General features: G+C 37.9%; 1 protein-coding gene across 3 annotated transcripts in view; it reads right to left on the bottom strand.

Annotated features, from left to right (window-relative positions):
- ABCC1 (ATP binding cassette subfamily C member 1 (ABCC1 blood group)) overlaps positions 1-22,810 on the bottom strand; it is a 55,679-nt gene that overhangs the window by 21,343 nt on the left and 11,526 nt on the right. For 2 of the 3 annotated variants that reach the window (XM_082772845.1, XM_082772843.1), the window contains exons 2-17: positions 20,136-20,312; positions 19,209-19,334; positions 17,908-18,045; positions 16,617-16,742; positions 13,503-13,564; positions 12,532-12,663; positions 11,020-11,244; positions 10,286-10,463; positions 9,426-9,587; positions 8,631-8,723; positions 7,088-7,291; positions 4,418-4,564; positions 3,960-4,047; positions 2,417-2,486; positions 1,383-1,509; positions 181-357 (exon numbers count right to left, since the gene is read on the bottom strand). In XM_082772845.1, the coding sequence (XP_082628971.1) occupies positions 181-357; positions 1,383-1,509; positions 2,417-2,486; positions 3,960-4,047; positions 4,418-4,564; positions 7,088-7,291; positions 8,631-8,723; positions 9,426-9,587; positions 10,286-10,463; positions 11,020-11,244; positions 12,532-12,663; positions 13,503-13,564; positions 16,617-16,742; positions 17,908-18,045; positions 19,209-19,334; positions 20,136-20,312 (2,232 nt within the window). The remainder of the gene's footprint in view (positions 1-180; positions 358-1,382; positions 1,510-2,416; positions 2,487-3,959; positions 4,048-4,417; positions 4,565-7,087; positions 7,292-8,630; positions 8,724-9,425; positions 9,588-10,285; positions 10,464-11,019; positions 11,245-12,531; positions 12,664-13,502; positions 13,565-16,616; positions 16,743-17,907; positions 18,046-19,208; positions 19,335-20,135; positions 20,313-22,810) is intronic. The other variant, XM_082772844.1, reaches the window with a different exon arrangement.

Here is a 22,810-nt window from a genome sequence, read left to right as displayed (position 1 = left end):
TCCTCCCCTTGGAGTATTAAAGACAAAAAAAACAGACTGTTCAAGTTTTCCTGTTACTCTAGAGGATTTCTATTCTGTATGCTTTCAATTCAACACAACTTTAAGAGAAAGTAGGACAGAAGTCACAAGGCCTTATCTACAGGCAATAACACTGTTGTGGTAGAGCGGGTACTTAAATACCTTTTCTCCGATTTCTGTTCTGTCTCCTGTAGGAAGAATCTCTATATCAGGCAGGAGTGCACAAGCCTCAATCACACGCTTGTACCGGCTCTCATTCATCTCTCTCCCAAAAATAATATTATCTTTCAGAGTTGCATTTTGGACCCAGGCTTGCTGAGGAACATAGGCTACTGAGCCCTGCAAGGAAAAAAAAAAAATCCTTATTCAGTACTTCAGACTAAAAGCCTGCATGAAGTCAAAGCACAGCAGGGCTTTGTGAGGCTGGCAGTCCTCATTAATTCACAAATTGCCTGCGGTCATTATGGAGCCACACAGGCAAAGTGTGTGCTCTTGGGGTGGTGCCTCCTCCAACATATTTTTGTAATCCCCTCTACATGTGAACGTAACAAAGTGCATTGGTGGAAAATAAAAGACTTCAAATAAAACATGATTCTCTAACAGACTTAGAGGAAATGTTTGTTTAGACAATATTCACACAATTATTGAATGTCAGAAATTATTATGACTTTGTTCTTTCATACAGTTATAAATTCTGTTCACTGTGAAACAATTTAATCTGGAATGCAGAAGAGATTAACAATGGCGTCCCTGCCAAGAGATTTCTACTGAAAGCAGGGAAAGATGTTCTTATACAAAAAGTCACTTCAAAGGAAGAGACTCAGCTGCTGCGAAGTATTTTGCTTTGAAGAATGGTTTGGCCTTCTGTCTGTACTGATAAACAGTGATTCATTTCTCGCTTTAGTTTTTCCAGAGCAATTTTGGAGATGACCAAATGTGCATTTTTTTTTTAATGTAACATTTATTTGTTTTGCTCTCAAAAAACATCTCTACCCATGTTTGTAACCTTATCCAACAACTCTCTGATGTCTAAGAAGGTATGAATTAATACTGCTCCTCCTCATGCTGGAGTATGTGTAATAGTCTCCCTCCCATACCTGGCTGCCAGCAAGACTCAACAGAATAATCATCTTTGAGACTTCTATCACTGTACATATTTGGCTAAATCTGAAACTGCCAGATTTAGAGGCTGTTGGATCAACTCTTAACAGAGAGAATGTAGGGTAAGGCATAAACATAGTGGCTAGGAAATCAGGCTATAAGTGCATTCCTTTGAAAGGCTCTCTTCCCCTCTTCACATCATTTGCAAGTCTAGAATCCTTTTGGCAATACCCACAAGTAGCAGAATTATTCAGACATCACACCTTAACAACCACATGGCCTTCCTTTTTGTCCATCTCCCCCAGTAATGCAGACAGCAATGAAGACTTTCCACAGCCAACTTGGCCAACAACAGCTATCAGGGAGCCTTCAGGAACAGTGAAGTTGATGCTGAAATTAAAGTGTACATAATTCAGCCTTGCTTGCTGGCACACCCCAGTAGTTAAACAATCATTGAACAGCCCATATAAAGCCAGATGCAATGCAAAAACCCACTGCAAATGCTGACACAGCACATGAACTTAAACTACTTGAAAATGCAAACCTTTCTTTCAGAACGCACATAGCTCTTCTTATACTTAGGACATAGCATCTTGATATGTGATAGTCAACAAGAAAAAAAAATAGTCACTTCAAATATTTCTCTTAAATTTTCCGTAAGCAGAAATGTAAATACAAATGGATGTTCCCCAAATAGCACCCTTGCCTGAAAGGACATGCAATTTAAAACCCAAGATCAGCCAAAATGAAGGAAGTGGGTGGAACACTGGGAAGACAGGGCTGGTAGCTCTATGACTCCTGTTACTTTGGTGGTCACACTACGTACAATGTTCTTCACTGGTTTTCTCCAGCAAAGGAATCAAGGATTGCTACAGTTCAGAGAGGACAGAATTTTTAAAGGTAGGCTCTGAGGACATAGTGCAGATGTAAGGGACTAGGGATAATTAAGAGGGGACAATCTAATTGCATCCTCTAGATGGAGCTCATCCCATCTGCAGCCTCTAGCAAGAGCTTGAAATCTCTAAAGCTTTCTCTCCTCCCATTATACCTCTTGCTAGCCCCCTTTGCATTTCAAACTCAACATTGCCAACTCCTCTAGTTCATGAAGTCCCTGCTTAAAATACAGTATATTATATATATATAAAAACACACATATATAACATTAAATATAGATGTTATTTGTTTTCCTGTTCCTTTAAGGAAAAAAACTCTTCTGCATATAGACTTTCTAATTTAAATACAGATAGCCTATGATTCAGCACAAATACAGAGTAAAACAAAGAGTACCAATTCTTACCTATTCAGTGAAGGAGGATCATTTCTGGACCAGCTAAATGTTGCATTCTTTACAATAATACTTCCTTCTGCTGATGAACAGAAAAAGTGTATTTACACAAGTGTCAAAGCAAGCAACTAAACTGTACACTCTGAATCATGCCACAGAAGTAAATCTAAGTACACAGAAGCAGAGGTATAAAGCTACCTTTGTAGCAGAAAAATAACCTGCTGCTTACCAGAAGCTTGTGTTCTATCAGTCAAAGCAGAAAAGTAAGCATGGTAAGAATGGTAAGTCTAACCTCAGCAGAGAGTCTGAAGTTACACACCTTTAGTAACCAGGAAGTACATGAATGCCAGCTGTAAGATCCTGATTAATTCAGCCATCTCCTTTACCTAGCAACTCTGCTGCAGTACTTCAAAGTCAGTTCAAGAAAACAAAGCAGCCTCAACCTGACTTGTGCTTCAAGGGGAAGATCAGCTCAACTGATGCTTCTACGCAGAAAGCAGAATTACCACGATATAGGGGAAAAGAAGTCAAACTACCAAATAAAATAACTTTGACCAAAACCAGTGTTGAGGGAGTTAGAACAATTTAGGTTCGAATAGACTTTTTAAGATCATCTAGTTCCAGCCATCCTGCCAACGGACAGGGATACATTCTGCTAGATCAGGTTGTTCAAAGTCCCATCCAGCCTGGCCTTGAACACTTCCAGGGAGTGTTCATCCACTACCTCTCTGGGCAATTTTTTTTTCCCCACTTAGAGCAAGTCCAGAGGGTCCAGAAGGCAAGAAATACTTATGCTAGACATAAGTTTGAGTCAATACAAATACAACCCATCATGGATAGAATTTATTTTAAAAATCCATTAAACCCTATCTAAAGATTTGTGAGTGAGGTATAGTACTGGTTATCCCCTGAGAAAGGGGAGGAGATATTCCCAGAAGGAAGATGAGAAAAAAAATACATCAGATGACTGCTTACAGGAAAACCAAGCGTCTGAAGTCATAGGTCAGCTAACCACGAGAGGAAGGACTGGGGATTTCACTATCTTTGTAATAAGGAAGGAAAAAAAAACGTTTAGAAGTGACTGACATCGTTAAATCAAGGTTTGTCTTGCAAGACAAAAGAGTGTTGGCTTTTCAGTAGGCCTGCCTTTACACTCATCTCTGTCCAACAGCCCTACATAACCACAGCAGCAGTACTAGATGTAGTACAGCTCGGAGTAATGCTCTCTGCACAAAATAAAGTGGAGGCATTTGCCAGAACTGGAACTTATCCTTTCTCTTTCAAAGGTGCTGAAGTGGCATACAATTGCTTTATCTCAAGAATGGTGGGTTTGGGGACAGTGTTAATTCTCATCCTCTTAACTTTCAAATGGGTATATTTGAAACTGTCCAACAAGTCATTTATTCAATTTTACAGCCCCCCCCTCCCGTTTTGCTTTCTGGCTGAAATCAGTGAAATCCAGCAAGATACAGTACATTTGTTACAGAAAAGCAGAAGAAATACTGCAGAGCCACCCAAAATCTGCACAAATTTTTCCAACAGTACTGAAACTCACCGTCTGTGGTGGGACGCCTGATTATGCTGTCTGGATCTAACTCTTCATGTGACAGAAACACCCTAAGGCGCTTCAAGGACACACTGGCCTACATGGAAAAGAGATGCAAAACTCTCTTATATTCTGTTCATTATAGTTAAGAGTGGTGTTTTACACCATGTATACATTTCATCATTTTTACACATCCCTCCTTAAAACCACTGTATTTTTTCTTGGTCAGGCAGTAAGCTTGCATTTCCCAGACCACAAGAAATATGACTGATATCAGGAACACTCGCTACTACTGTACCTCAGATTGAGGATTTTGCTTTTATAGCATTCACTACACAAGAAATGCAAAGCTCCTTTACTGTGGTTACTGAATTTCACCAGAGGACTTTCTCTAAGCACAGAAACGTAATCTTTCCATCCAATGACTACTTCTGCACAGAAAAACTTGTTAATAACTGAAATCTTACTTCTACTATGCTGCTGATAACCATAGGAAGCATGTTCAGTGGAAACCTGAGGATGTTGAATAAAGCTAGGGATACAAATGCCTTCTGAGCATCCAAGACGTTGTTCTTGTCTATTTTGACATACACAGCAAACGTGGACAAGGCAACCTGAAACACAAAGTGTAATGGTTACAGCAAGGGTTACTTTTTTTTAAGCCACTAACTCAAGAAACATACAGTGACAACCAGAATCAGAGATCTGCAAATCAAGGAAAGAGCAATGCTTTGATAAATTTCTTGTTCCTGGTAACGCTTTTTGCTAAACAAACATTTGATTTCAATGTATTGTTGTAAAAGAAGTTGATGGTGCCTCTTGGAAAACTTCTGAGAAGGTGCCAAGCGTTCACTTTCTTCACACAGCAAAGGTGAAGCCACAAATGACCTAGTGCTTGTGGTCACCCTGCAGAAGGGAAGGAAAGGAACTATTGCTAGCCTTTGTTTCATTTCATTCAGAAAGAAGTCACTCCCCTTTGTACCAGACACTAGGACCGATCACACCTGTATACTGAAAAATAACCCAATGCTAGCTCATTTTATATTTTGTAGGGACTACCACAACCCTAGATTGCAAAGTACAGCCCTCTTTATCCTGGATATTCTAAGAAACTTTAAATATTACTGCATTATAAAGGGTAAGCCTTACAGTACCCAGACAGTTCACAACAGAAAAGTTTAAGATCCCTGCTGAACAAAAAAATGACATTGAACCCCTGCTATCATCAATCATAAGGTATAAAAATAATTTTATACAGTTATTTACATTCTTTAAAAGTATGTTGATTAAGTTGCAATAAAACTAAAGTAAACTAAGTTAAGCCAAATAAAAACAACACAACAACTCCCTATCTCACGGAATTTTCACTTGCAGATCAATTCCCTTCACAGCTGTTTCTTCCATGGTAAGAACACTCATGCTTCAGTAGATAATAACTCTTTCACACACATTGACAGAAGAAGAAAACAAGGCAAGAAAAAAAATGGTTGTCTAACTACTGGTGACCCTCTCCATCAAGACTTGAGGCCATTAGCTCAAATGCCTCCAGAGGAGTCTCCTCTAAGCACAGCATCCACTTAAGACATTTGTATTTATGTTTAAAATCTAACTGCTGTGAAGCCATGTATTGTTCTTACGGCGGCTGACTCAGCTGTGTCTGGTACAGTAGCTTGTTTGTACAATCCTCAGTTCGGACACACATATCCCAGGGAGAAAGCCCTCCCAGAGAGATCGAAAACAAGACAGGCTCCAAAGAATAACTTCAGAAGCAGCATGCCTGCACTCTTGTGTTATCAACAATTAGTCTGAAATACACCCTTATCAGCACAGACAGCAGCACCGGAGGTACTGCACAGCGAATAGCTCCCTGACACCATTACTAAACAATGCGTTCTGCCATTGAAACAGGAGAAGGAGTAGAAAAAAGTATTATGCACATCAAAAGTGCTTTCTAATAGACACCTGCATAATTCTTTAATCAGAAGCTTAGAGGAATATTTACTGAAGAATAAAAATCTGGAAAACTGCGTGTTAAACAGCAGTCTTATACTTTGGGCTGTACTGATTCTATCCCAGTGGCAAACCCTCTAATGTTCAGGACCTTCGCAACATACACAATGTGCACTGAAACAGAGCTACTCATTAAGGGAACTCATCTCAGACTCTGAATAACAGCATTAAGGAGTCCACATGCATGGTTTTATTTAGAAACTTCATTTAATAATGTATTTATATTAAAATCATCTCAGACTTCTTTTAGAAAAGCATTCGCTTAAGAATGCTGCTGATATTTCCTATCCAGGGCACTGCTTCTTCTGCCTTTCATCATGCCCAGAACATAATGTAAACACTACATAATATTTGCAGGGAAGGAATCTGAGACTGGAAAGTACACTTAAACACCTTCAACTGGAACAGCACATATTTTATCCTAATGTAGTCATGGCCTCTATTTGCTTCTGCGTACAAGAGCCCTGGCCCATTGTTCTAATAGGGTCTGAAGCAACTTTGATGTGATCTCACCCTTCTCTCTCTTTTATTAGTTTGAATGTAAGCTAGCCACAAACACAGTGGAGATGTTTCACATATCAAGAATATTTTTTTTAAATAGGAATTTAAAGCAATCGCAGGCTATGCAATGGCTTTACTTCTCCATATTGTTCTTAAATAGATGTGGGGAGAACCCAGGCCAGAGGCACATTTGGCATGCAATGTTCCATTAGATCTAGAACTCTTATCCAAGGATCTGCTGCTTTCAGAAACATACTGAAACAAGGGAACTTTTTCTTTGTTGTTGAGCACAACTACCACCAGTATGGCAATGCGCACTTCAGTAATTTCTTCTTCATCTGACAGTGCTTTTAATCTTAGGTCCCTCGAGAATACCAGAGAAAATAGAAGGAGCAGGGAAAAAATAGTTTTTATTTTTAAATAATTCAGTCATTAACTCTTAAGATACATTCAACATGGATCTCACTAATATCCAAAGAAAACAGAAGAGCCTTTTCATAGAGTGCTGTGGAAGTTTTCCTACTTTTCCATTCATTACAAAACAAAACAAGAACAAGTTATCAAGTACTGCTTTGGAAAGCATGATCCCAAACAGGAGAACAGACCTGCAGATTTGTTTCACTTACCAAAAAAGGAGCACAAACCCAAGTGAAGGTAGCCATTGCAGCAAGGTAAGCAGATTTTTTTAGGACTTTGAGCTCTTTCTGCCTGATCTCCAATACCTTCTCTCTGAAGGCTAATTCCCAAGCATAAAGTTTCAGAACTTTAATCCCGTTGAGAATTTCATTCATCAGCTTAATTCTGTTGTCTTTGCTCTTCATCTGCGCCTTCTAAAAACAACATTGCAATAAATAATTAGCAGAGCACAATACTTGGCAGATCCACAGAGTTCTCAGCTTTTATTTTGCAATGGCAAAATTTACCTCATAAGCATCAAAAGCTTACTAGATTCCCAAGCAGGAAATCTGAAACACTGTCTGAACAAACAAATACACAGAATTAACACAACATTTTAAACCAATTAAAAGAATGCTTCATACAACTAAAAACCTGAACCAAGATCAAAACAATTGTGGTACTGGTTTAAGTGTGATTAATTCTGCACCAGAGAACCTCAGGGCTCAGGTTCCTCTAAGTACAACACACAGTTAAAAATATGCCACTCTAACCAAGCTTTGGTGATACGCAGCTCACATCTGACCTTACACAAAACCTGGTTTTGCTTCATTTTCAATGCTATCAATCACTTCCTGATGGTGTACTAAGGCAAAAAGCTTTCTATTCAGCAGAAGGAATACAGACCATTAGGAAGAGGGAAACCTTTGAAGAAAGTATTTTAATGAGGGCTGAGCAAAGCTGAAACGATGTTCTGACTCAGCACCCAGCAGAGTTAGCAGACTGCACCAGGACAGCAATCTCAGACAGCTGTTACCAGGGGCAGCGTGGCTGTGACAGACTACCTATTCCTGCTCCACCTCATGTAGGAAACAAATGCTGTGGTACATTCTGATTAACATCTGGAGATAAAATGTTTCATTCAAATAAATTAGCAAATGTCAGGGGAAATGTGTTGAACTTAGCTAGTAGTGAAGTTTTTACCAGAAAGCACAGAGCTGTTGGAGGTTGTTTTTGCAATAGAACAAACAAGAGTTTGAGCCTAGATTTGCCCACGTGCACCCTCTGCAACAAACTGACCCTCTCTAATTGAAATCTACTATGACCAAAGAAGAGCCAACCACTGACACTCCTTCCTCCTCATCCCACCTGGAAGAAGTAAGAAACAGTAAGAAACGATACACCAACACTGCAACCACCATCCTGGAAATGTAAATATTTCACTCATTTTAACGTTCATTAGGCAAACAGTAGCACAAGTTTCCTCTTAGGCAGCAAGTTAAAAACTAATTTCAATCTAAACATCTGGCATTTCTTGAAGCTGGCTAATCTTCAAACCTTGCTGTTAACTTCTGAAAATTTTTTTGACGATTACGTATAGATGTAAGGCTGAAAAATACATTAATTTGCATTTATTTTGCATACACATCGTTTCTGACTCTTCCATCCTTTCTCTTTTTTAAGCTGTAAATAGGTAGGGGGCACAACTCCGAAACAAGTCACAGAACAGTACACATTTCTTAAAAGCCCTGTCACATACATAGAGCTTCTTACCTGATAGGTTTTGGTCTTCATTGCCATCACAGCATTTATGGGAACCAGAAGGATCATAACAGCCACACCTGCCAGTACAGAAGGACCTAAATTCTGAAGAGAAAAATACACAACTGTAAACATTTATTCAAAACCATTTTTTAAGATCCAGGGTCAAACCACTGCATGTGGTGCAGAAAAGCATTCTGAAATACCTTTTCAGCATCTTCCCTTTTCAAGAGCAGCTAAGGGGAAGAAGATGATGATCCAATATGGACTTAAACTTACGTTTACATGCTTTCATGTTTGAATCTTAGACATACATCAGTAGCTTGAATACAGAAGTGTATTTCACTCAAGGGAGATTTTAACATTTGTCTTTTGTTCTGACGAAGAGAACCATGCAGAGAATGACCAACTTCTTGATCAATTTCATTACCCTTCAGACTGACAGTAAGAACTGGCAAGAGACAGCCTGGCGACTGGACTAGAAACATGCTTCTCATACGGTGACTCTGAGTGTAGAACCAGGACCACTTTTCTTTAAATCACATGATAAATGAGATACTGTAGGTGTTGCAGTCCCTCCAAAATTAATAGCTCCGATCTGCATCCTACCCATATACACTAGGTTATACAAATCCAAAGCCTTCCTTCTTGGTAACTGAAAAGAAGTAGCTCTGAAAGAATTCTGAACAGCGTTTGTTCCATGCTGCTGTAAACACTCCAGTGGTCTGAACAGCTCTCTGCAGTCATGACGATAAGAAACAGCACATTACCAAATTCAAAACAGCATACAACACATACAATACTCACCTGCCACAGTAAGTACAGTGCTAGTATCACCTGGAGGGGTGCAGACCAAATCATGTTTATATAGGTAGCCAAGTCCATGAATCTCTGAGCATCCACAGACATTAGATTTACAATTTCACCCACAGTAGAAGTCTTTCTGGCAGAATTTGTGATAACGAGTGCCTAGGTGGATTTAAAAAAAAAAAAAAAAAACAACATGAAAAGACTTACTCATTTCCTTTTTCTCCACGGAATTGAAATTGCTTTACCAAACTTCATCTTTAAGCATCTTTTTCATGCTTCATGTTCTGTTTACCCTGCACATCTTAAAAAAAAATGTAAGGTGTGTTGATGGAAGAAGCACTCGGGTTAAATTAAAAATAGCAACAGGTATTTGCAAATAGGGTTGGTTGGTGTTTTTATTGCTTGTGGGGGCATAGGGTTGCTTTTCTCTTTTAAGTGTAAAAAGTAGAATCTTCGCTTCTTGTCACATATTTTTCTCACATACAGCAAATAATCCTAAGCTTTCTAAAATGTTCCAGATTACTCCAGGAAAAGGTGGTACTGCCCATTAAGTCACTAAGTAAGCTGTAAATGTAGATACATCTTAATTTTTGCACAAATTTAAGTAGTTTCACCTGCTGTCTAAATGAGAAAAGGTTTCTTGTTTACCCGTGGGAAGGAAGAGTTGTCAGAAACCAGTAATTCTGAAAATGTTTTCATCTCAAAGCTTTCTATTTATAAATCAGATACTCTCTTATTTCTATTAAGAGTTAAGAGACTGCTGGGCTGATTCCTAACAACTTTAATTATTCAGATCTAAGCAGCGTGTTCTCACAGCCACTGAGTGGCATCATCATATATTTAGAAGAATCACTTACCTTTCGATAAATTACACCAACAATAGCTGTTTTGAGTCTCATTCCAGTTACAAAGCAGATATGAAAATACTGGTGAAGAATCAGTGTCTGAAGACAGGCACAGACAAACAGCAACCCGGTATAAAAGTAGCCCTGCCAGTCTGGGGCATGTTTGTCATTTACAAAGTTGATTAGCAATCTGTGGAGAGAGGAATCAGCAATCCTGCTATATAATGAAATCAAAAGGAAATTTCGCAGTTACAGACTTTGATTATTCTAAACATTTCATGGGTCATGCAAGCACCCAAAATGCCAGACTCAAATGCAGCTACTTCTAGTTGTTTTACTACTTCTCACCTTAAAGCATACAATCTCTCTTACTGCCTTAGCTCGGTGCTGCTTTACATACTGTGACTTGTGGTTATATTAACCTTTAGATTTCTGAGTAGTCCCACGATCATCACAGGTTACAAGTATACATTAATTGTCCTGATATTGCTGAGTATGCTCTTGCGTGGCCTTCCTAGTGTCGGAAAGGAAGCTATGATGTCAAAAATTTAGCGTATGATGTTATAATTTTAAAACCAATGGGCCAAAGTCATCTGCACACATGAAAACTTGCATGATAGCTATACTCCATTGATCTAGCTAGAAGTAAAGCACATGGTGACTGGTATACTTAAAAGCATGACTTAAGCATACTTAAAAATCTGTCCACATATTTTTAATTTAATAATAAAGTAAATAGATCTTACTTCAAAATTTCTGGGCCTGTAAACATCAAGAGATCGTGTGCTGCTTTAAACAGGAAACTCATGAGAAAATACGGTCCAAAAGTTTTATATAACACCTTGAATAAAGATGCCTCGTAGTTCTTCTGAGATGGTTTTATAATCAAAGCTTCAGCCTCTTCTGTCACATCACCATTTGAGTCACTTTTTTGCTGCTTTTTGGATGAGTATAAGATGTTTAATGGTTGCCTGAAATAAGAGTTAAAATATATTGAAGGCATACAAGGCAGCCTTTACTCAAGCATAAAACCAAATGGAAAAATGTGCAGTATACCATCAGACGTTTACTTCAACTAGGCTGATAACAATTTCTGATATCAGTCAACTCAATGGCCTGTCTTACATCATTCTTTTAGAAACAGCAAGTGTCCCAGGAACAGGGATAGCTGTTCACTGCAATTCTTTATAGATTAACTGAGTTTTACTGTGAATCTCTCCTATAGCAGTCCAGGGGAATGAGGGTTGTAATCTGTGTTAAACTCAAATAAAAAAGGATGTTATTATTCTAAAATTCAGTATGCTGAACCTTCATCAAAATGGAAGCCTCACTGTATTACAGGAGTTAAAAGTTTGCAGTCAGATTTATGCCCAGTCATCCCCAATGAGCTGAACACATCTATTTCACGCAGCTGGCTTCCATCAAGCTACGTACTTCCGAACTTCTGAGGACAAGCTGTACGTAAAAATACACTGCAAGAAAGCAAGCACTCCTCCTTCAATGAAAAGATACTTCTATTTAGGTGCAGTAAAAGATGATGAAAGGAGAACAGAAACTGCAGGCATGCAGTCTTTCTAATTTTAGCCATCTTGCTTAGGTGTTCAGGCTCCCTATATAGGGAAAGGAAAGAAATAAGCTTCTCACTTCTACATCCTGAACCACCCTCCTGAGAACTCCACTAACTATAGAGGGAGCCCAAGCTCCTAAATTGCATGGCTAAAGTTTGATTGTGTGAAAATATTCCCTCCTAAGGAGCAGGGTATGTATGGAGGAGAATTCCTACACAAGGAAAATTACAGTAATTGCCTTTGGAATTACCAATGAAATGACTATGAAAGACTAAGCAAAACTTGATGCAACTCATCAAACAAAAAAACACCATTTTGTTCCTTTTCTATATGCAGTTAAGGACAAATCCAGAGCTAGCACTTGAATAACTTGAGCTTTTGAACTTCTGCATCTCAGAGGAGCCACTAGCCAAGTGAGACCACCACACCCCTTACAACATTGCCCTGTCCCAAGCTCCCAAAGGTGCCTCCATCAGAGCAATACAGAGAAACCATGCTGGTGGGATCAAAGCGCATTCAGCTGCATCTTCCCCAGTATTCTCCAGCATGTACTTCCACACAGTTATTTCCTCCTTCTCAGCATTTTAGAAACACACACAAAATCCATAAATATTTCAACAAAATGGTTCTTGACTAATCAATTTTCATTTGTTAGTGAAAATTTTATCACTGATAGGATAGCTAACTTACCTCTTGGTCTTTGCCCACTCTTTTGCCCAGTTTCTAGCCAAACCTGGCACTATCTCTTCTGATGTGTCCTCTTTATTTAATGACCACAAATCCTTAGCTTCCAAAGGTCTCCGATAACCCTGAATCATCAACCTGTATTAGAAAGAATTAACATAATGTATTTGAGAATACTAGAGATATACATGCTATAAGACAGTGAGTGACATCCAGCCCCAAAACAAAACCAGCTCTTCATGAAAATTCATGCAAGAATTAGTACCTGTAGCAACACAAGTTCAGACACTAAAATGGTGTTTAGCAATGGATATCCTCCTGTCGTTTACTGTGAGAATTAGAAACCAAAAGATCTAAGGATCCAAGATATGCCACTGAATTCAAATTTCAGGAGAATAAAAGAAAGGATAAAGTGATCTCATTTGAAAATCAGCCAGGTGACTAACATTCCCATGCCTACTAAGTTGCAAAATCTTTATTAGCCTTTAATTTTATAAAGCCATTCCTTTCATCTAGCTTTCTATTTAAACTCTAGCCAAGCACCAACCACAAATATACACTAATAATATATTTCCATGTTTCTATGTTTAAACACATAAGAACATGTGTTGCAATCAAGTCATACAGCTAACAAAAAAAGAATGGATTGGATAAAGAACTATCAATTCTGAATGCCCTAATTTCTAAACACAGCAGATAATTTCTACCTTTTTATATTTCCCAAATTAAAAAATCTGATCAAATTGTTTTGACAAACAATAAAAACATTTATTAAGCAACATTCAAATCAAAGACCCTTGATTAGGAAGTAAAAAAAGACCAATTGTTTTGTTTTCATTATCAATTTAATCTGTTTACAAAACTACCAACCAAAACAAAGTTAGTATTGCATGATTATTGCTAATTGATCTCAGAATGCAGGATCCTGAAATGCCGTCTAACTTTAACTGGTGCTTTATGTATCATGCGGGTCTTACCCAGTGATCCACCAGAACGTGATTCTGGACAGGAAAGAAGCACTGAACTCTGGACATGGTTTCTAAAGGAGAGAAAAAAGAAATCAATCCACGTAACAGAATGGCTGACACAAGGACATAAGAAACAAACCAAACAGAAAAAATGCCTTTGAATTATTGTTTTCCTTCCCTAACTATTCAATTTTCATTTATGCTTTTGAGAAATTCTTTAGAAAACACAGGCAAAAGTCCAGCTTCACAGCTGCCAGCAGACCAGCCTACTGGGACAGAGAAACCAGTGCTCTGTATCTACAAGGCAACAAACAGTTGATGGAATTTTATAAGACAGCACAGGCCAGACTATTCACAATCAATGCCTAACTGTATCAATGTAAGGAATGCTATCATGAGAGCATAAGTATGTTATTTGGGTAGAGTTAGAGTCACTAATGAAGTTCAGGGGTACTGTTATGGTAGCTAAGTGCTACGATTCCATCAAAAATGACACACAAATAATAGTGAAAAAAAATCAAGCTCAGTCAAAGCATCCCAAAAAGATCCTGAAAAGCCCTGTATGTCATTCATCAACAAGCATGAGAAATTTAAGCATCCTACAATTGCACACAGCTAGCTCATATTCTACATCCAGAACAACATATCTTTTTTTAATCTTTTCTTTTGGTTAATATCCTCTCCTAATCTGGTTGGATTAAAATAATACAAAAGGAGGCTGGAAGAATTTCAAAAGGCGCCAAAGGTGATTTACTTGCAAAATTCCAGTGGAGATTTCTCTTCCCTCTTTCAGTGCTCTGAACAACATTTAAAGAATGCTAAAACAAGCCACTCCTTTAGCACACAAACCACTATGGTTTTTATCAACTATAATTGGAGCTACACAGGTATTTCCATCTACAAAACTCAAACATCATTACAGTACTGCAATTAAAACAGTCAGAGCCATGTTTTTCCCAAGATTTACATTTCTCAACTCATGTTTGTACAACGTGGCTTCTCCATTAAGCTATGGTTTGAAGTGTGTTGCAGTCAAGCTACACAAAACAGACTTGTGCATTTCCTCTCCTCCCCACAGAAGATTTTTTTTTCTTTTTAAACTTTGTATGGAAAAACGATAGTATGAGACAGCTAATTGTTGAACAGGGAAAAAGGGATAAGAATTCAACATTTATATCATACTTAAATACTTGCAACAGAATGATTGCAAGCAAATCCAACAGCCTGACTTAACAAATAAATTTAAAAAATTTAACTCAAAGAAAGCTCAAAAAAAGAAGAGGGAGGTACTTACAGCCTTTAGCTACCTCAACATTCTTGCCAGATAAACTTCTACTTCAGCAAACATTTCCTATTTCATAAAAATTTCAAAATATTCTGAACTTTACAGAAAATACTGTATTGTATTTTTCCTTTGTAGTCTTTAAATATATTTTTGAATGGAAACTGGAATTTAAAGAGCCAACTAGATATTGTAACTACCTAGATAGGACTTCTAAAGGCAAGTGTTTAAAATATTAAAATGTTTGTATTACATTGGATTGTAACCATTTCATTTTATTAAAAATAGCATTATGTTAAGACCCTGAAATACTGCTAATCCTACTGACATTCACGCCAGAAAAGAATAATGATGAGCTATAAGAAGTCTGGACCTACATAACATAAACAAAGCAAAAACAAGATGCAAAATGTATTGTTTCATTTCTATAGACATCACATCTACATCTCTGAAATTTCACCATAACCTTTTGGTTTAACTAAACTTGTAGTAAAATTTTACTGAAGACTAACAAACATTTCTCTTGTGGAAAAGCTTGGCAAAGGGAAATAAAACATTTTAAGAATGAGTGACATGATTTGTTTTGTTTTTCCTCCTATCATAATATTTAACAAACAACACTCATCAAAAAGTTAAAATGGAATGTCTGCCTTATTTCCTAGAGACACTCCTAGAAGCACTTAGGACACAAGAACAAATGACTGTTTTCAGAGCACCCTGCAATTATTGTAATCAAAGCAAAAAAAAAAAGATTTTCATAAATCCACGGTATACTGTCAAATACTTTTCATCCTTGAATAAGATGAAAAGAACCCAAGAATGAAGAGAATCCAAAGACTCAGCAATACACTGTTCTCCAGGCACACACATGCAGACCGTCTGCCAGTGGCAACGCAGCGCATCACAGACAGGCACACTGGATACTGAAGAAGGTAGAAACTGCAATTCATTGACTGCTACAACCAGTTGTCCTTTTCCATAGTTAAAAAGGCAACATTCATCACACACACATGCATTTCAAACTTTCCTTCATCAGTCAGTGCCAGCTAACATCCATCAACCCAGAATGAGCCTTTATAAAAGAAATAAAGAACTGGGGTTTCTGAACTTGGCACATCCACCAAGCCCAGGCAGCGACAGCCATCATTCCACTGGGATTCAGAAGATAAAGCTCAGGGCTGAGCAAGCAGAATAATAATCCAGCATCCTGTGGGTCATTTAGATGTGTGCCATATAACTGGCACATACAACTATGAATATGTGTGAAAAAAGATAATGTCTACAGAAAATGAAAGTTCTACATGCAGACCACCCTCTAACCTTAACTGCCATTTCTGCGGTTGACAGAGTTCTTGCAATCAAACTAGTTCAACTGTTGCTTGACACAACAGGTTCCTACAAAATTGAATACAGCTATTCAAAGTCTCAAGTTTTACAGGTGTAAATTGTTCCCTCACCTTCAATTGAAAGGGAATGCACGCTCTTATGAGTTCAATGATTACTGAACGGTATCAGATGAACAGGAAGACAGCATTTCAAATCAAACTTTCCCACTCACTGCCAGAAGCACTAATGAATGTAAGTAACATTGACTTTACCTTTAAGAACACTATTCAGAAATGACCGAGACTGGTTTTGCTCTCTTTCTTAACTACAGCCCACCCTGTTTTACATGTTACAGGCTTCATCTTCTGCTCTACCAACTAAGGAGCATAAAGAACATTCTACTGCAAATTCAAGTCAAGAAAGTTTCAATGATTTAGCATTTACGAGAATATGTCCCTATAACTCATTGAATAAAACATATCAGTTATAATACTCAGTGTAGACTGAACACTTACAGGATCATTTACTGTTTCAGAAAACAAAGGTGGTTGCTCTGGAAAACAACACAGTATGAGTTGTACAAGTAACAGGATGAAGTATGTGCAGAAGGTGACATAACGAAATGCATCCACTTCAGCACCCTACAAAGGAAGGTAATATTGCAATTAAAAGGCTTGAGAAATTTCTTTAAAACAGCATGTTACTATTTACAAAAAACAGATCCTTACTTTAAATTCTGCAAACTACATCGATACTACACTACACATACCACCACCACCCACCAACCACCCTGGAAATTAAAGTCAATGACTATTTTGGTGAAGGGAAGGTAAAGACAGCAGGGAGGAGATGGAGGATATCACATATGGAATCTCCCTTCTTTGTTTTCATTCTATCAGTGCCATAAATACACAAGTATAAACTTCTTCTGTAGAGATGTGCTCCTTAAGACATGCTCTGTACCAACACAGCCTGCCCCAATTAAGAATCAAAGTACAAAGCATTTGTGCTCTGGATAGAAAGGATTTTCCAAAGCAAATTTACTGGCATGTACAGAAAAAAGACAAGAATCAGAGAAGCAGAATTTTGATTACAATTTGTTGTGCTCAAACTCCAGAGGTTCTTCCATTTTTTCTATTGGGACTGACACATAACACACAGTTCACAGAAATTAAAGCACAAGGATGAACGTAGTTAAAGACAAAAATATTACATATTAGCACATAGTTAAAGACAAAAACCACCCTCAAAAGCTAAAAACAAACGCCTGAAAGCTCTCAAATGTCACAAAATGTCTTTTCTTTAAAGAAAGGAAAGTGATATGTCATTTCCAGGCACATTAAGCTGTTATTTGAGGTGTTACTATAAAGCAAACTGACATAAAAAATGTTTTACTTCTGTACTTTCATTTTGTCTCATCAGATATGAGACCACATCACCATCAAACCAAGTGTTTCAGGAAGTCTGCTGTGTAATCAACAGGAAGATGTAAACTCCCAAAAGAGTTTCATATCAAACACTACAGACATTTATTTTATTCAAGCAGGCGAATCCCCTTTCTCAAACAGCCAGAGGAACTTTCTTGGCAACTGTTGCTACAGTACGATCACTACGAATTTCACTAGCATTTCAAAACCTGAAAAACAAGAGCCATTAAGTCACGCTCATTTTGCTTTTGTAACATAGGGAATGAAGGTACACTGAATGGATCATTAACTAACCTGACCAACATAATCAGCAAGCAAGTACTTTATTATAGCAGTATTGGGGATTACTTTCAGCTGAATGAGGCTAGCAATCACTTACCGTATTTAAGGCAAATATTATTTTGGATCTAAAAATTACTGTGGCACATAGCAATGAGATGAGCCAGAAAATCGTCATTACACCTGAAGACTGGACTCCTTTCATTCTTTCATATTGTATTAAAAACGTGGCAAGCAACTGTGGATAAACAAGATGGAAATATATTCACAAGCTAGGTTTTACAACAACAGATTATATACATATACAATGTACCATGTTAAATTGTGACTATTAAACATTTCAAATCCCCTATCTCCCAAGTATTCTAATAGCTAGAGATTTCAAATGTAATGCAAAAATATGTTTAAGTTAAAAAAAAAAATAGAATTAATCTCTGGAGCAGTAAAGACAGGTAGTGGACAATGGGAAAGGGATATGTACGACAGAAGCAAACTACCACATACACAAACACACTGTCAAAAGCTGCCAGTCTTTATTTTTTCACTTTTCTAGTTTTACATTGCAAATCAACATGTAATTATAGTGACTCTATGTACTTTTCAAGTATTTCCTGACTAGTTCTTTTCAAAACAAAGATTTCTTTCCACACAAGAAGTCTGACAAAAGTTTGGTATCTACCCAATAAACCATCACAAACTATTTAACAGGTCTTGCATCTGTCAGTTTGCTTCAGGGCTGCTGGGGTTTTTGCTTTGTTTTTTGTTTGCTTTTGTTCTTCCCCCCCAACCATCATGTTTAACACCTCTATTCCAAGTCGGTGATAAATGTAAGACAACTGTTTAATCAATAACAGGACATTTTACTTGAAAAAATTGCAGAGATACTGCTGTGAAAAACAACAATACTTATGCACCAGGGTAGAAAGCAGCTCGATGGGGACCCCTAGGTGCATTGTGGGGCTCCAAACATAAAGAAAACATGCTCTGAAGAATGGTACATGTAAGAAAGTTTGTAACACCTTCATTGAACTTCATAAAAAACTGTTGAAATTTTTATCATCTAATTTCATCAGTCCTCCCAGCTTGATTCTTTCTCCCTATGCTTGAATCAAGTTATTAAATGTAAGCTAGCTCAAGCCTACCAAAAAAAAAAAGCAAGATAACGAGCACTGGCTTGCGTGCTGACATGCAACAGACACACTGAGCAAAGCTGAGCTTTTTATTTTTTCCTTTATCAAAAGAAAGCAGACACTCCAGAGTCACCATTTCACAGTTCAGCTACAAATAGAGTCTCTAACGTAAGGACTGTAGCTTAAGGAATGAAAACACTGTGCATAAGAATAAGGTGTATACTATTGCTTAAGGCCTTGGAACACCACAGGCCATAACAGAAGAACTTACCATTGTTATACCCAATACTGTAGGGCTAATGAGAAAAAATGGAGCTCGAAAAATATTTTGACTTCTTTCCCAGAAAGAGTAGAAAAGGTCTGCCCAGCAGACTATCCACAGTATTAAGCCCAAAGCCTGCAATACAAAAGTGTATTTTATACATCAGTTCACACAGATCACACAGTGCAATACTTCCATGAACACTACATACAGTGGGTTAATGTAAGAGTCACAATCAGATCACTTATTTTAGACAATCCTACTTAACAACTTGCATGGAAGAAATGTAATTTGGTTTTATCTACCAAATCCCACAAACAAGAACAAAGTTTAACTTTTAGTACTATATAATTCAGTGTCTTATGAAACAGAAAGCTGGGGAATCCCATGTGTGAATAACAGACTGCAGAGACAAGAAACTACCCTTGTTATTATAGCCCTTTTTAAAATTTTTCATTTGTTCTACAGAAAAATATTAAGAAAATACTAAGAACTAATTTCACAATAAAAGTAGAGCAGAACTTCTAGAAACATATGTTGTATACCTTAAAAAGCTGATGGGATTATTAAGGTTTCAAGATTGAGTTGCCTCAAAATAGACTTCTCCAAGTGGTCTTACAAATGATTTGCATGCTTTTTTGATATGACAGTTTCAGAAAGCCTATTGATAACAGGGCAAAAGAAAAACACTAGACTTGGAAATCAAACAAATGTAGAACAAGTAGATTACAGCTAGATATTGTGTGCATGGACAGAGACTGATGTTCAACAAAAATAGTTGTGCTGAAACATAGCTGAAAACAAAATCGGGATAAACTTAGAATCACAGAATGGTTACAGCTAGAAGGGACCTCCAAAAGTCATCAGGTCCAACCCCCTAGCTCAGGTAGGCAAACAGATAAGCTTACTAAGTTATGATTTTAAGAAGTCACGTACCGTTTTGGCTTTGTTGAGGTTTGACATTTGGATGTACCCCCTGTCATGGCAGCGAAGGTATAGGAAGTACACTGGGAAGCAGGCCCACAGGTAAATGCAAGGAATCCAGACCAGAATTGTGTTCTGAAAGCACTGGGTGAAGTCTGGATTTTCTGTGTGCCATGTCAGATTCCAATCCTGGGGAGAAAAAGTAGGTTGTGTTAAAGAAAGCACAGAACTTTGTTATATAAAAAGCAAACAAAACAAGCAAACAAAAAAACCAGCAGCTGCTATCTGCCTTATTCTGTAACTTATTGTATATTGTGCATCTAATACTGTAAATGATGCATCTAATTTTATTGTACGTTTCACAGCTAAGAAATTTTTAGCCTTCACGAGAAGCCATTAGAGTCACTTTTGTTGGCTACCCACAGCTCCCATAACAGGTAACTCATTCAAATATAAAAATTGAGATCTTTAACAGCCTTCATCAGCACTTTCATATTATCATTGCAGAAAAATAAGGTGCCAATGCTAGCCATCTCCCACTACCCATGTACACATAAACAGCCAGATATACTCCATTCCAATATTTAAGCGTGGAAGTGTTATCTGGCACACAGTAAGAGTGAATAGCGTGAGATAACATCACTATTCGTAGAAGTCTGATGACTCTGAAGCTGTCTGCAGCAAACCCAGTTGAGACTTAGTGGTAATTCACACAAACAGCAGTAAGTAGAACAGGCTCACCCTTGCAGCCTATTTCCCACTGAACAAAAGGAAAATATACATCAATATAACTGCTTCCCTATTTTTTTGAACATAATTGTTGAAAATGAGAAAAAACACCGTATGCTCAAACCAGAACTGACACAGTAATGAAAATGTGATCATCATTTCCATTCCTGGTACAAGGGCTAATTATGAACATAGAACCATTCAGGTTGGAAAAGACCTCCAAGATCTGCTGGTCCAACCGTCCCTCAGTATTACCCACTAAACCACATCCCAATCCAACCTTTCCTTCTCCAGAATCTGTAGTAACATTAACTTTCATACCCTATTTATCATTGGCTGGCATTAGAGAAATCCCTTCCAGTAAATTTTACCTTAGCATTACTGTCTTCACTGTAAAATTTATTACAAGGGACATTTCCTCTGAAGTGCTGTGCAGTTCTGACTCGCCACCAAAATGATGCAATACAAACATACTGCTCCTGCACACAGACTGCAGCATTCATCAGCCAAAGCAGAACTTACAGGTTTCGGTTTAAAAGCCGCACAGCCAAGACAAGCAGTCACATGCCCAAAGGCTTGTCAACCACAGTGCCATTTCAGCTGCAAAGCATTTTTTTGGACTGTTGTATAGCCTGCAACTGCACCCAACACCAGTACCACAACTGGGACATAGTGGCAGTAAACTTTCTCAGCTATAAAACCGCACAGGAACACGACATCTGTATCCTTAATTGCTCTCAGCTTCCACTGGTTAAACAAAGTATCATACACAATTATAGAGATAAACAGACCTCAAAAGAAAGGAAAGATACAACTTGCAAAAACTGCTGACCAGATACTATTATAATCACAGAGCAGGAGGTTTCCCCTTAAATTTGACCATTTTGCATAAAGATGGTAATTTTGACCTTTTTTCTCCAAAAGGTTATTTTGAAGAAAAAATATATATAAACAAATATACTTTCATGCCCCACTCTGCTCCCATTTTCTGTCCGAATCTAGGACTTGACTTGTTGAGATACAACAGAATATGCACAGCTGTTATTTCTCCCCTGTAATTCCACAGCATTCTAAAATTTCTTTTCACTTTTTTTTTCCAGTTAAAAAATAAAAGAACCATCTCAAAACCTAACGCAGCTGAATCAAATAAATTAATAGTGGTAGAACACAAAAATGCCTAAATGTGTTTTAGCCTGTCCACATGGGGATCACATAAGTTTTTCGTGACAAGGCAGCAGCTCTGCAAGGCTGTGGGTGAGCCACATGCTTTTAAGTTCCCCAGCTGCATAACATCATCAGAAATTTCAGCTGAGTCATCCTTACTTTTAGCCACCACGCAAGTGTTTTTCAGCCTTCTAAATCCCAGCTGCTCTGCTCCAGCACAACAGCCAAGAAAAAAAGTCTCATGACTCTGCAAGAACAGTTTACAATTGACAAATTAAGATGGTTAATATGATTACACAAGTGAACGGACAAGATTTAAGCCGCTTTACCAAAAAGAAAAAGAAATAAACATGAGATTTGATGCTTTATTTATTTTAGACACTGCGTAAGGAAGTTAACTACCTTCTTTTCTGGTGTTGTTTTAAACTGCTTGCAATAAAATATATCAGGCGCCTACCTGAAAGGGCAGGACAGCTATTGCAGGTGTCACTGCCACGTGGCAAAGTGGAAGGAAGCAGTGCTGCATGCATGACTGCTGGGCACATTGGCCAGAGGATATTCTAAAAAAAACATGTGCAATCTGTAGTTCATTGGACCTTCATATTTGCAATTGATGTGTTTCTGTGCAAAAGACAAGAGGGTGCGACGCAACAGTACTTCAGGGTTAAGAGCAGAAAGTCAGGACAAGCGGGCAGGCTGGGGTAAGATTACTGCTAGAATTTAACAGCTACAGCAACATCGGTGTATCTTCTTTCACGCTCTTCCAGGATTTGATCCAGAGGCTGTCCAGAAGC

This window comes from Aythya marila, assembly GCF_965140915.1.
Source record: "Aythya marila genome assembly, chromosome: 15".
Lineage (NCBI taxonomy): Eukaryota > Metazoa > Chordata > Aves > Anseriformes > Anatidae > Aythya > Aythya marila.
Note: the sequence above shows the minus strand (reverse complement) of the source record. Positions and strands in the feature narration are given on the sequence as shown.